Source organism: Anolis sagrei, chromosome 3, assembly GCF_037176765.1.
Source record: "Anolis sagrei isolate rAnoSag1 chromosome 3, rAnoSag1.mat, whole genome shotgun sequence".
Classification (NCBI taxonomy): Eukaryota; Metazoa; Chordata; class Lepidosauria; order Squamata; family Dactyloidae; genus Anolis; species Anolis sagrei.
The window spans coordinates 2,951,905-2,966,559 of record NC_090023.1 but is presented as its reverse complement, the minus strand read 5'-3'; the positions used below and the strand labels follow the sequence as shown (position 1 = coordinate 2,966,559).

Here is a 14,655-nt window from a genome sequence, read left to right as displayed (position 1 = left end):
GGCCTAATTTCCTCAGGGAGCAAATTCCACAGGCGGGGGGCTGTTGTGTCTCAGAATAAGGTTCACCTTGCTCTCAACCAACACCAAACCACAGTTGTGGAATATGTAGTTTATTGTAAGGTTTCCAAAAGAAGACAGAACATAAAGCAATATGAAGTTCAATATTTATTCAATAAAAGTTCAATAAAATGGTCAAGGTCTGGAGAACAAGCCCTATGAGGAGTGGCTTAAGGAGCTGGGCTTAGGGAACTGGGCATGTTTAGCCTGAAGAAGAGAAGGCTGAGAGGAGATATGATGATAGCCATGTATAAATATGTGAGAGGAAGCCACAGGGAGGAGGAGGGAGCAAGCTTGTTTTCTGCTTCCTTGGAGACTAGGACGCAAGGGAACAATGGCTTCAAACTACAAGAGAGGAGATTCCATCTGAACATGAGGAAGAACTTCCTGACTGTGAGAGCCGTTCAGCAGTGGAACTCTCTGCCCCGGAGTGTGGTGGAGGCTCCTTCCTTGGAAGCTTTTAAACAGAGGCGGGATGGCCATCTGTCAGGGGTGATTTGAATGCAATATTCCTGCTTCTTGGCAGAATGGGGTTGGACTGGATGATGGCCCAGGAGGTCTCTTCCAACTCTTTGATTCTAGGATTCTATGATTTCAGGTTAAATGCAATCCTTAGAAAGAGTCCAATATAATCCTTACAGTATGAAGCACAGGTTCAGTGCAAAGTCCAGGAATCAACATGAAGGAATCTTCCAAAGGTACAGGAACATGAGCACAAAGAGCAACGTTGAAACTGACAACGAAAATCCCCGGAACAAGCCCTAATATTCACTAAACATCAAAACAATCAGCTTTCCCACCAACTGTTCTCATAACCTGCCGATGACCTCAACGCTTGGCAGCAATCCTCGGACTCCGTCTCAGCACCTGAAGACCTTGAACTCCCCGTTTATCAGCATCTGCATTCCTTTCCTGTGAGAACCGCATCTGCTGCCTCTGTACTGTTACAGAAGGCTGTGACTGCTGAGAACCATCATCCTGAAATTGTGACTGCTGAGGCACAACAGGGGCCACCACCAAGAAGGCCCTGTCCGTTGTCCCCGCCAATCGTGTTTGAGACAAAGGTGGGGCCGAGAGCAGGGCCTCCCCAGGTGGGACGTAGAAGGAGATACGTTCGGACAGGTGGATACTTCTTGGGAGAAATGACAATGAGGTTGCCAGATATGAGATTTGCTGGTCTGCCACTAACTACCCTGATTCAAAAAAACACAAGACCACTGGAGTATTATACAACTTTTACAAACTTTCCATTTTAAACTACTGCCATAAACCCTTTCCATATGCATAGTTTTTGGAAACTCCAGCATGTTCAGCTATTGACTGATATATGGGGTGGGGTGGGGGGAAAATACCTGAATATATGGGTAGTCTGCAATCAGATCTCCTTTCGTGTTGTACGCATAGACCGGCATATGTGCAGCTATAAAGGATCTGAAGAAGGAACAAAATCTTAAAGTCAGACACCAGTATCGTCAACGTTGCAATTTTGGATGCCTATTATGAGCAGCACCTCTACACTGCAGAATTAATGTAGTTTGACTCCACTCTAACTGCCATTGTTGTAGTTCGATTAATCACCCAAATCTGACAGGTCTTTAAGGTTGAAAACTTAATACTAATAATAATTAATAATGTTATGGCTGATAGGAGAGATAATACCAAGAGCGATCCTTTCCCAAATGTCAAGGTCTATTTTCCTCAAATTCCACCAGTGTTCACATTTGGGCATATTAAGTATTTGTCCCAAGTTTGGTCCAGATCCATCATTGTTTGAGTCCACAGTGCTCTCTGGATGGAGGTGAACTACAACTCTCAAACTGAAGGTCAATGCCCACCAAACCCTTCCAGTATTTTCTGTTCGTCGTGGGAGTTCTGTGTGCCAAATTTGGTTCACTTCCATCGCTGGTGGAGTTCAGAATGCTCTTTGATTGTAGGTTAACTATAACTCCCAGCAACTACAACTCCCAAATGACAAAATCAATTCCTCCCAACCCCACCAGTATTCAAATTTGGACATATTGGGTATTTCTGCCAAATTTGGTCCAGTGAATATCAATCATCCTGTATATCCAATATTTATATCACAATTCATAACCGTAGCAAAATGACAATTCTGAAGTAGCAACGAAAATACTTTTATGGTTAGGGGTCACCACAACATAAAGAACTGTATTTTTTTTTCTCGTGTCAGGGCAGCCAGTCAAATATATTACATTTCTAACAGAACGAAGCAGACAAACAGAGAAAATACAAAATGTGTGAGTTTGGTAGTTGATTAAATGTCCTTTGACCAGTATCTGGCCACTTGGAGTTCCTCTGGTGTTGCCGCAAGAAGGTCCTCCATTGTACATGTGGCAGGGTTCAGGGTGCATTGCAGCAGGTGGTCAGTGGTTTGCTCTTCTCCGCACTCGCATGTTGTGGACTCCACTTTGTGGCCCCATTTCTGAAGGTTGGCTCTGCATCTCGTGGTGCCAGAGCGCAGTCTGTTCAGCGCCTTCCAAGTCGCCCAGTCCTCTGTGAGCCCAGGGGGGAGTCTCTCATTTGGTATCAGCCATTGGTTGAGGTTCTGGGCCTGAGCCTGCCACTTTTGGACTCTCGCTTGCTGAGGTGTTCCAGCGAGTATCTCTGTAGATCTTAGAAAACTATGTCTGGATTTAAATCGTTGGCATGCTGGCTGATACCTAAACAGGGGATGAGCTGGAGATGTCTCTGCCTTGGTCCTTTCACTATTGGCTGCTACTTCCCGGTGGATGTCAGGTGGTGCAATACCGGCTAAGCAGTGTAATTTCTCCAGTGGTGTAGGGCGCAGACACCCCGTGATAATGGGGCATGTCTCATGAAGAGCCACATCCACTGTTTTAGCATGGTGAGATGTGTTCCACACTGGGCATGCAGACTCAGCAGCAGAGTAGCACAGCGCTAGGGCAGATGCCTTCACTGTATCTGGTTGTGATCCCCAGGTTATGCCAGTCAGCTTTCGTATGATATTGTTTCTGGCACCCACTTTTTGCTTGATGTTCAGGCAGTGCTTCTTGTAGGTAAGAGCACGATCCAGAGTGACTCCCAGGTACTTGGGTGCGCAACAATGCTCCAGTGGGATTCCTTCCTTCCCAGGTGAGAACTGTATTAAGGGGTCATGGCATTAGGAAGGTTGAGAACCACTGGTCTAGGAAATGAACATCTCCACTTCTAGACCTCAATATCAACATAATCCAGAGTGCTTCAAGGTGCATTTTAGGAATTTTGTTTTAAAAGACTAAAAAATAATCAGTCCCTTACTTACATTCGCTGAAGGTGAACAATTTTGTAATCTTCTTCCATTTTAATGATATATGAGATGCTGTCCTGGAATCAAACGAGGGAGGGAGACAAAAACATTCATGAATAACCCAGGGCTCAATGAACAGGCATTTCATGGTCCAGCTGAGAAAAGCTACTCACTTAGCATTGATAATAATGCATTCATTTATGGATAAGACGGAGCCTGTGACTGCAAAATGCAAGAGTCCCAAAGCTTACTGATAGAAGGGTCCTACAAGTTTTTGTCAATGTTTTTAATGTGGCACTATTTTTGCATTACCTAACCTCAAAATCACAGCAACTGCCACAGAAGCTGGATGGTCATCTGCAGGGAGGGTTTGGATTGTGCCCTCCTGCCTGGCAGAAGGGGTTTGGACTTGATGTCCCTTGGAGTCCCCTTCCAAAGTTAGGATTCCTTGTGAGATTGCATGGAAAAGGCCTGGTGAAGTCTGCAAACAGTGCAAAGAGCAGGTTGTTGTAGTTTTTTTCCGGGCTATATGGCCATGTTCTAGAGGCATTCTCTCCTGACGTTTCGCCTGCATCTACGGCAAGCATCCTCAGAGGTAGTGAGGTCTGTTGGAACTAGGAAAAAGGTTTTATATATCTGTGGAATGACCAGGGAGGGACCTGCTGGAGCTATTTATTTATTTATTTATTTAGTACACTTGTATACCGCTAATATCTCAGCCTAAAACGGCGACTCATTGCGGTTTACAACATTTAAAAACAACAATAATTCCGATTAAAAATATAAAACACATACGTATAGGCGTGAATGTTTCAACTGACCACCTTGATTAGCATTTGATTGCCTGGCAGTGCCTGGAGCAATCTTTTGTTGAGAGGTGATTAGATGTCCCTGATTGTTTCCTCTCTGTTGTTGTGTCTGAAATCCACAAGCATGTGGACAATTTCAACAGAAAGGAGGAAACCATGAAAATGAACAAAATCTGGCTCCCAGTATTAAAAAAAACTCTAAAATTAGAACACAGAGGAAACAAACAAGGACATCTAATCACCTCTCAACAAAAGATTGCTCCAGGCACTGCCAGGCAATCAAATGCTAATCAAGGTGCTCAGTTGAAACATTCACACCTAGCTCCTTGTCCCACTCTGCTCATTCCACAGATATATCAACCCTTTTTCCTAGTTCCAACAGACCTCACTACCTCTGAGAATGCTTGCCATAGATGCAGGCGAAACGTCAGGAGAGAATGCCTCTAGAACATGGCCATATAGCCTGAAAAAACCTACAACAACCCAGTGATTCCGGCCACAAAAGCCTTCGACAATACAGTGCAAAGAGCACAGCTTCTGCCAACCACCACAGCTACCCACCAGGACTCTCCTGCCTTCACCCTCTCTGGAAAAAAAGAAAAAGAAAGGGAAGGAGGGAGAGAGGAAGAGGAGGAAGATGAGAGGAATGTAAAAAGAGAAAGGAAGGAAGCAGAGTGTGGAAGGCAGCAAAAAAAAAGGAAAGGAAAGAGGAAGGGATGGAGAAAGAAAGAGAGAGAAAGGAAGGAGGGAGGGAAGAAAAGGAGGAAGAAAGGGAGCGAGAGAGGGAGGGAAGAAGGAAGGAAAAAGAGGGGAAAATGAAAGGAAGGATGAGGGGCAAAAGAAAAGAAAGGAAGGGGGAAAGAAAGGTAGGAAAGAGAGAGGAAAGGAAGGAGGGAAGAAAAGAGGCAAGAAAGGGAGGGAAAAGAGAAAGGAAAGAAACAGAGAGGGAAAAGGGGTCAAAAGAAAGAAAAGGAAAGAGGGAGCAAGGGAGAGAGAGAGAGAGGAAGGGAGGGAGGAGAGAGAGAGAGGAAGGAGGGAAGAAAAGGAGGGAAGAAAAGACGCAAGAAAGGGAGGGAGAAAGGAAAGAAACAGAGGGAAGAGGAGTCAAAAGAAAGAAAAGAAAAGAGGGAGGGAGGGGAGAGAGAGAGAGGAAGGAGGGAAGAAAAGGAGGGAAGAAAAGGAGGGAAGAAAAGAAGCAAGAAAAGGAGGGAAAAGAGAAAGGAAAGAAACAGAGAGGAAAGAGGGGTCGAAAGAAAGAAAAGGAAAGAGGGATCGAGGGGGAGAGAGAGAGAGGAAGGGAGGGAGGAGAGAGAGAGAGAGGAAGGATGGAAGAAAAGGAGGGAAGAAAAAGAGTAAGAAAGGGAGGGAGAAAGAGAAAGGAAAGAAAGAGGGAAGAGGGGTCAAAAGAAAGAAAAGAAAAGAGGGAGGGAGGGGGAGAGAGAGGAAGGGAGGGAGGAGAGAGAGAGGGAGGAGGGAAGAAAAGAAGCAAAAAAGGGAGGGAGAAAGGAAATAAACAGAGAGGGAAGAGGGGTCAAAAGAAAGAAAAGAAAAGAGGGAGGGGAAGAGAGAGAGGAAGGAGGGAAGAAAAGGAGGGAAGAAAAGAAGCAAGAAAAGGAGGGAAAAGAGAAAGGAAAGAAACAGAGAAGGAAGAGGGGTCAAAAGAAAGAAAAGAAAAGAGGGAGGGGAAGAGAGAGAGGAAGGAGGGAAGAAAAGGAGGGAAGAAAAGAAGCAAGAAAAGGAGGGAAAAGAGAAAGGAAAGAAACAGAGAGGAAAGAGGGGTCGAAAGAAAGAAAAGGAAAGAGGGATCGAGGGGGAGAGAGAGAGAGGAAGGGAGGGAGGAGAGAGAGAGAGAGGAAGGATGGAAGAAAAGGAGGGAAGAAAAAGAGTAAGAAAGGGAGGGAGAAAGAGAAAGGAAAGAAAGAGGGAAGAGGGGTCAAAAGAAAGAAAAGAAAAGAGGGAGGGAGGGGGAGAGAGAGGAAGGGAGGGAGGAGAGAGAGAGGGAGGAGGGAAGAAAAGAAGCAAAAAAGGGAGGGAGAAAGGAAATAAACAGAGAGGGAAGAGGGGTCAAAAGAAAGAAAAGAAAAGAGGGAGGGGAAGAGAGAGAGGAAGGAGGGAAGAAAAGGAGGGAAGAAAAGAAGCAAGAAAAGGAGGGAAAAGAGAAAGGAAAGAAACAGAGAGGAAAGAGGGGTCGAAAGAAAGAAAAGGAAAGAGGGATCGAGGGGGAGAGAGAGAGAGGAAGGGAGGGAGGAGAGAGAGAGAGAGGAAGGATGGAAGAAAAGGAGGGAAGAAAAAGAGTAAGAAAGGGAGGGAGAAAGAGAAAGGAAAGAAAGAGGGAAGAGGGGTCAAAAGAAAGAAAAGAAAAGAGGGAGGGAGGGGGAGAGAGAGGAAGGGAGGGAGGAGAGAGAGAGGGAGGAGGGAAGAAAAGAAGCAAAAAAGGGAGGGAGAAAGGAAATAAACAGAGAGGGAAGAGGGGTCAAAAGAAAGAAAAGAAAAGAGGGAGGGGAAGAGAGAGAGGAAGGAGGGAAGAAAAGGAGGGAAGAAAAGAAGCAAGAAAAGGAGGGAAAAGAGAAAGGAAAGAAACAGAGAAGGAAGAGGGGTCAAAAGAAAGAAAAGAAAAGAGGGAGGGGAAGAGAGAGAGGAAGGAGGGAAGAAAAGGAGGGAAGAAAAGAAGCAAGAAAAGGAGGGAAAAGAGAAAGGAAAGAAACAGAGAGGAAAGAGGGGTCGAAAGAAAGAAAAGGAAAGAGGGATCGAGGGGGAGAGAGAGAGAGGAAGGGAGGGAGGAGAGAGAGAGAGAGGAAGGATGGAAGAAAAGGAGGGAAGAAAAAGAGTAAGAAAGGGAGGGAGAAAGAGAAAGGAAAGAAAGAGGGAAGAGGGGTCAAAAGAAAGAAAAGAAAAGAGGGAGGGAGGGGGAGAGAGAGGAAGGGAGGGAGGAGAGAGAGAGGGAGGAGGGAAGAAAAGAAGCAAAAAAGGGAGGGAGAAAGGAAATAAACAGAGAGGGAAGAGGGGTCAAAAGAAAGAAAAGAAAAGAGGGAGGGAGGGGGAGGGAGGGAGAGGAAGGGAGGGAGGAGAGAGAGAGGAAGGAGGGAAGAAAAGAAGCAAGAAAGGGAGGGAGAAAGGAAAGAAACAGAGAGGGAAGAGGGGTCAAAAGAAAGAAAAGAAAAGAGGGAGGGAGGGAGGGAGAGAGAGAGGAAGGGGGGAAGGAAAGGAGGGAAGAAAAGAAGCAAGAAAAGGAGGGAAAAGAGAAAGGAAAGAAACAGAGAAAAGAGGGGTCGAAAGAAAGAAAAGAAAAGAGGGAGGGAGGGGGAGAGAGAGAGAGAGAGAGAGAGGAAGCAGGGAAGAAAAGGAGGGAAGAAATGAAGCAAGAAAGGGAGGGAAAAGAGAAAGGAAAGAAACATAGAGGGAAGAGGGGTCAAAAGAAAGAAAAGGAAAGAGGGAGGGAGGAAGGGAGGGAGGAGAGAGAGAGGAAGGAGGGAAGAAAAGGAGGAAGAAAGGAAGGCGGAAAGAGAAAGGAAACATAGAGGGAAGAGGGGTCAAAAGAAAGAAAAGGAAAGAGGGAGGGAAGGGAGAGAGAGAGAGGAAGGGAGGGAGGGAGGAGAGAGAGAGAAGAAGGAGGGAAGAAAAGCAGGGAAGAAAAAGAGGAAGAAAGGGAGGAAGAAAGGAAGGAAGGGAAAAAAGAGAGGGAGGGAGGACAAAAGAAAGAAAGGAAAGAAAGAAGGAGGGATGGATGGATGGAGAAAGTTAGCTAGGAAAGAGAGAGGAAATGAAAAAGGAAGGCAGGTAGAAAAAGAAAGGAAGGAAACAGAGGGAAAGAGGGAGGGAAGGAGGAGGGGACAAAAGAAAGAAAGAAAGAAAGAAAGAGAAAGAAAGTTAGCAAAGAAAGGGTAGGAAGAAGGGAAGAGGAGAAGGGAGGACGAAAGGAAGGAAGGGGACATTAAGGAACAGGAGGAAGAAAGGGATGGAGAAAGGAAGGAAGGAAAGAAGGAAGGAAGGAAGGAAGGAAAAAGAGGTGGAAGGAGGGAGAAAGAAAGGGAGGTAGGTAGGGAAAGAGGGAGAAGGAATTCAGAATTACGAAAGTGTGGTGCAGTGGTTTGATGCTCGGACTGTGGCTCTGAACTCGGTGGGTGCCTTTAGGCCAGTGCCACTCTCTCAGCCTCAGAGGAAGACAAAGTCCAATCCCATTTGAGGTGCTAAAACCTTCTTTGCAGCCCCAATAGGCTTAGCTTATCTAATTTCAGCCCCTTCCTCCTCCCAAGTAGTGCGGGCCTGGTCTAGATGAATGCACTTTGACCCCACTTTAACTGCCATGGCTGAATGCTATGGAATCACGAGAGTTATAGTTTCACAAGGTCTTGACCCTTCCCTTCCTAATGGCGCTGGTGCCTCTGCAAACAACAACACTCAGGATTCCATAGCATTGAGCCATGGCAGCTGAAGTGGTGTCAAGCTGCATTCATTCTACAGTGAAAGATGCCACTTCCATTGCAATGTCTCTATCCTCGTCCTCAAAAGCCCAAATTACTTTGTCGTCTGGCATCATCCTTGATTCCACCTCTCTTGGTTCTATTACTTCGGAGTAGAGGTATGTTGATGTTGACGGGAGAAAACCTACAGAGAAAGATATCAGGTAAATGAACATTTCGCTTATGCAACAAACCTTCCTTTTCCCATTGCTTGCCCACACGATGGTATAATTATTTATTTATTTATTTATTTATTTATTAGCTGCATTTGTTGACCGCCGTTCTCAGCCCTTTAGGGCGACTCACGGCGGTGTACAACATATAAAAGGCAATTTACAAAAGGCAATAACAAAATAACAACATATCCATAATACAACAGTTATATAGTTACACTAAAAAAAAAATCCGCTCCGTCTCAAGTAGAATCGTAACCAATCTCATAATCCGTATTCCGTTCCAGTCGTCCTTGCCAAATTATTGTAGCACTTAGTTAAATGCCTTCTCAAATAGCCATGTTTTTAGGCTCTTACGGAAAGACATAAGGGAGGGCGCCTGTCTGATGTCAACAGGGAGGGTGTTCCACAGCCGGGGGGCCACCACTGAGAAGGCCCTGTCTCTCGTCCCCGCCAGCCGTGCCTGTGAGGCAGGTGGGATCGAGAGAAGGGCCTCCCCAGACGATCTCAAGGCCCTCGTGGGCTCATAGGCCAAGATGCGGTCCGAAAGGTATTTTGGGCCAGAACCATTTAGGGCTTTGTAGGCCAACACCAGCACCTTGAATTGGGCCCGGTAGCAGATCGGCAGCCAGTGGAGCTGGTACAACAAGGGCGTTGTGTGCTCCCTGCGTCCCGCTCCTGTTAGTAACATGGCTGCCGCGCGCTGGACTAGCTGAAGCTTCCGGGCCGTCTTCAAGGGCAGCCCCACGTAGAGAGCGTTGCAGTAGTCGAGGCGGGATGTGACCAGAGCGTGTACCACTGTGGCCAAGTCAGACTTCCCAAGGTACGGGCGCAGCTGGCGCATAAGCCTAAGCTGTGCAAATGCTCCCCTGGTCACCGCTGAAACCTGGGGATCCAGGCTCAACGACGAATCCAGGGTCACACCCAAGCTGCGAACCTGCGCCTTCAAGGGGAGTGCGACCCCATCCAGCACAGGCTGTAACCCTATGCCCTGCTCGGCCTTGCGACTGACCAGGAGTACCTCTGTCTTGTCTGGATTTAATTTCAGTTTGTTCGCCCTCATCCAGACCATTACAGTGGCCAGGCAAGGCTCAGGATCTGGACAGCCTCCTTAGTAGCAGGTGGGAAGGAGTGACAGAGTTGGACATCATCTGCGTACAGATGACACCGCACCCCGAAACTCCGGATGATCTCACCCAGCGGCTTCATGTAGATATTAAACAGCATGGGGGACAATATAGAGCCCTGTGGAACCCCACAAGTCAAAGGCTGTGGTGTTAAACAGGAGTCCCCCAATAACACCTTCTGGGTGCGACCCTCCAGAAATAACCTTTGGAGCAGCAAAATTATTTTACTGGGAAAGGGATCTATGCTGCCTATCCTTTATTTAAAATTTCAACCAATGAAACAAAGGATATTATATCTATATTTTCAGGCTATATTTTCTATCATTCCCCTTTGGGATTAAGATCTCCTTTAAAAGGATTGCTTTTGGCCTGAGGCTGCCCCATTGCTGACCGCTTGCATGCACACATTGTCATAGGCCATGGTCCTAAAGCACCTTCTACTCTTCCAGAATCCCAAAACAACTTCCAGCCCTCCAGGGATGAGCTTAGTGTTGGGGTTCAGCTTGAGTTTGAACCTGATTCTCTGTTTGTTCCTCCTGATGCTAATGAAAATATATTTACTGATGCTAATGGAAATGTACTTCCTGATGCTAATGAAAATGTACTTCTTGATGCCAATGCTCCTGAAATTAGTGAGGAAGAAACTTCTGCAGATTTGGAAAATGAAAGTACCAGTGTTCATGAGAATGTTTCAGAGGGAAGCCATGACCTTTCACTCCCTTCTGCACCTGGGAACCTTAATGAGAATAGAAGGGGGCAGATCTGGCAAGACAGGAGTGAATCACTCAGCTTGCGAAGGTCGACGAGATTAAAAGAAAAACAAACAATGGCTTCAAAGCAGGGAGGCATTTCACGAAACCAATTCCTCGGCTTTAAGTGCCTTCCACCGGGCTGACTTTCTCAGTTCAGGCATCGTTTTAGATTGATGAAGACCTTGGCAGTTCTCCCGGTTCCTCTGGCCATTGTCTTGAGAGATTTCTAGGACACCAAGTACGGTTAGTGGATTGCTAACAGGTTCCAGTATTTTACAGTGTGGCTTTGGGTTTTTGATCTTGTTCATGGGCATTCATGTTTGCTGATTTTGCTGTGGCTTTTGACTTTGCATTTTTCCTTTATTTTGTAACCATTTTTCTTTAATAAAAAAGGATTGTTTATTCACAGTCAAGTGTGGTGGATGGTTATCGTAGGGCCTCGTTTCCTGCTCTGGGTTGCAACACTTAGTTTAGCCTAGTTTGGAAGAAGTCAGCAAGGCCATCAGTCAAAACATACAAACAAACAAAAAACAAAGCCAGCGGACCGGATGGGATCCCTGCTGAAATCTTTAAAGAGGGAGGACCTGAGCTGACACAATTCCACCAGCTCATAGAAAAAGTGTGGGTGACAGAGAAAATCCCAGCAGATTTCAAGGATGCCACCATCATCACCCTCTTCAAAAAAGGGGAAAGAACAGACTGCAGAAACTATCGAGGTATCTCCCTTCTAACCTCCGCTGGGAAAATCCTTGCAAGAATCCTTGCAAACCGCCTTCTGCCCCTCTCAGAAGACACCCTCCCAGAATCCCAAATGGCTTCCGCCCCTCCAGAGGAACAGTGGACATGATCTTCACTGCACGACAGCTCCAAGAAAAATGCAGGGAACAAAACCAACCTCTGTCCATGGCATTCATTGACCTTGCAAAGGCATTCGACACAGTGCATTGCAGCGCTTTCTGGACCATCCTCCAAAAATAGGATGTCCTGACAAATTTGTGAACATCCTGTGGCTCCTTCACAATGACACCAATGAAACAGTCTTGAACAGCAATAGCTCCCAAAGTCACCCATTTATGGTGGAATCAGGTGTCAAACAAGGATGATGTGTTATTGCCCCAACCTTATTCTCCATCTTCACTGCTGTGATACTACACCTTGTTTTTGTTTTTTTTTTGTTAAAGTGCGTTGGTTTCGGTGCACTTTGTACGACATTACAGTCACTTTTTTTTTCACACGGAAAGGTGGTTCTTAGATGTGAAAGGCATCTCTGCTAAAGCTGACAGAGGCAGGGAATGAGGAGACACTAAGACACAATCCACCAAAGTGTAGATGGAAACGGGGATTAGATACTACACCTTGTTGATGGGAAGCTTCCCACCGGAGTAGAATTCATCTATTGGACAGATGTCAAGCTGTATAACTTCAGACTGAAAGTCAAAGCCAAGGTCAAAACAACATCTGTTACAGAATTCTAATATGTTGATGATAAGGTCATCTGTGCACATTCAGAAGAAGACCTACAAGCCACTCTAAACGCCTTTGCAGAAGCACAAGAAGCTCAGCCTCTCACTGAACACCAGCCCAACCCTCTGCAAGGCCAGAAATACAGCTTAATGGTGAAACATTAGAAAATGTTGGCCCTTTCTGCTCCCTTGGCAGCCACCTCTCCACAAAAGCCAACACTGACCTTGAAACACAACACCTCCTGAGCTCTGCGAGTGCAGCATTCTTCCAAATGAAGCAGAGAGTGTTTGAGGACCTGGACATCCGTAGGGAGACCAAGGGGCTTGTTTATAAAGCCATTGTCCTCCCAACCCTGCTCTACGCCTACGAAACGTGGACTGTCTACAGGCATCAAACTCAACTTTTGGAATGATTCCATAATAATAATAATAATTACGATTATTATTATTATTATTATTATTATTGGGTTGTTGTAGTTTTTTTGGGGCTATATGGCCATGGTCTAGAGGCATTCTCTCCTGACGTTTCGCCTGCATCTATGGCAAGCATCCTCAGAGGTAGTGAGGTGCTCACTACCTCACTACCTCTGAGGATGCTTGCCATAGATGCAGGCGAAATGTCAGGAGAGAATGCCTCTAGACCATGGCCATATAGGCCAAAAAAACCTACAACAACCCAGTGATTCCAGCCATGAAAGCCTTCGACAATTATTATTATTATTATTATTATTATTATCATCATCATCATCATTATTATTTGTATCCCCCTACCATCTCTCCGAAGGGAGTACTCAATAATGCACCAAAATACAAATACAATAAAAAACTGAAAGGTAAAAATAATAACAATAAAAATGACACAATTATAATTAAAACAGCAATAAACATTGCAGAGTTGCATCCAAAGGATCCTTCAAAAATGGCTGAGGATCGAGCATTTTAAAGGCTTCCCATTGTAGCCAATGGGCCATATGTTTGCTGGGTGAAAAGGGAAAAGATTCAAAATATCTCCAAAAATCAGTAGATGGGTGAAGTGTTCTGAAACTTGATGGGCTAACAGTGGTAAATGTGTTCTATAATCGTAGCAAGTTTCATTTCAATGGCTCTCACAATGAGGGAGAAAGGAGCCCAATTGCATAATTACTTAACGAAAAGTAACGACAAAGTAGTGAACTTGTTATACTTATGATACGACCTTGTCTAATTTTGGAAATACTTCAGAAATGATTCCCTATCCCTTCATTATGCAATGAGCATTGAAACACTGTTTACATTGATTGCAGAGGCCTAGTACACAGCCATGTTAATGGGTATTGCAAACCCTGCTCTCGCAAAGCGGTTCCTCAAGCCTAAATATAGTCCTAAATATAGGCCATGGGGGACCCTGACATGTGGTGTGGTGGAGGCTCCTTCTTTGGAGGCTTTTAAACAGGGGCTGGATGGCCATCTGTCGGGGGTGCTTTGTACACGATTTTCCTACTTCTTGGCAGAATGGGGTTGGACTGGATGACCCATGAGTTCTCTTGTATCCAAATCTGGGCACCACAATTCAAGAGAGATATTGACAAGCTGGAATGTGTCCAGAGGAGGGCGACTAAAATGATCAAGGGTCTGGAGAACAAGCCCTATGAGGAGCGGCTTGGGGAACTGGGCATGTTTAGCCTGAAGAAGAGAAGGCTGAGAGGGGATATGATGGGAGCCATGTATAAATATGTGAGAGGAAGCCACAGGGAGGAGGAGGGAGCAAGCTTGTTTTCTGCTTCCTTGGAGACTAGGACGCAATGGAACAATGGCTTCAAACTACAAGAGAGGAAATTCCATCTGAACATGAGGAAGAACTTCCTGACTGTGAGAGCCGTTCAGCAGTGGAACTCTCTGCCCCGGAGTGTGGTGGAGGCTCCTTCCTTGGAAGCTTTTAAGCAGAGGCTGGATGGCCATCTGTCAGGGGTGATTTGAATGCAATATTCCTGCTTCTTGGCAGAATGGGGTTGGACTGGATGGCCCAGGAGGTCTCTTCCAACTCTTTGATTCTATGATTCCAGTTCTAGGATTCCAGGATTCTATCTGCACCTCTGATGCTCACCAGGGAGTAGGAGGAAGAAGAAGAAGAACCCGCCAAGGGGCCCTTCAATACAATGCAGCCTTCCCAATGGGACCTTCTCCACCATGTTGCCTCCATGGGCCACCAGAACTCAACTGACATTCCTCCCCAGTATTCCGACCCCACTGTTGCCACTCATCCATTCAGCACCTTCTCCACAGCTTCCCGATTGGACCGATCAAAATTCCAATGGTCACCATAGAGCCAAGCCCCGCCCACGCAGAACTTTCCCATAGGCTTCTTCAGACATAATAGGACTTCTTATTATGATTATCACCATCCCCATCCTAATATTAATAATAAGGAATCCTATTACATTTAAAGAAGCCAATAGGAAATTGAGGTGATGGAATAATAATAATAATAATAATAATAATAATAATAATAACTTTGTTGTTGTTTATTCGTTCAGTCATCTCCGACACTTCGTGACCTCATGGGCCAT

At 45.6% G+C, this 14,655-nt stretch overlaps 1 protein-coding gene across 1 annotated transcript in view; it reads right to left on the bottom strand.

The window, feature by feature from the left end:
- Window positions 1–14,277, bottom strand: part of LOC132770299 (disintegrin and metalloproteinase domain-containing protein 9-like) — a 35,122-nt gene extending 20,845 nt beyond the window's left edge. The window contains exons 1-4 of the mRNA XM_067466210.1: window positions 14,193–14,277; window positions 8,594–8,739; window positions 3,341–3,402; window positions 1,410–1,488 (exon numbers count right to left, since the gene is read on the bottom strand). Coding sequence (XP_067322311.1) covers window positions 1,410–1,488; window positions 3,341–3,402; window positions 8,594–8,739; window positions 14,193–14,277 — 372 coding nt within the window. The remainder of the gene's footprint in view (window positions 1–1,409; window positions 1,489–3,340; window positions 3,403–8,593; window positions 8,740–14,192) is intronic.
- Between the last annotated feature and the right edge of the window lie 378 nt (window positions 14,278–14,655).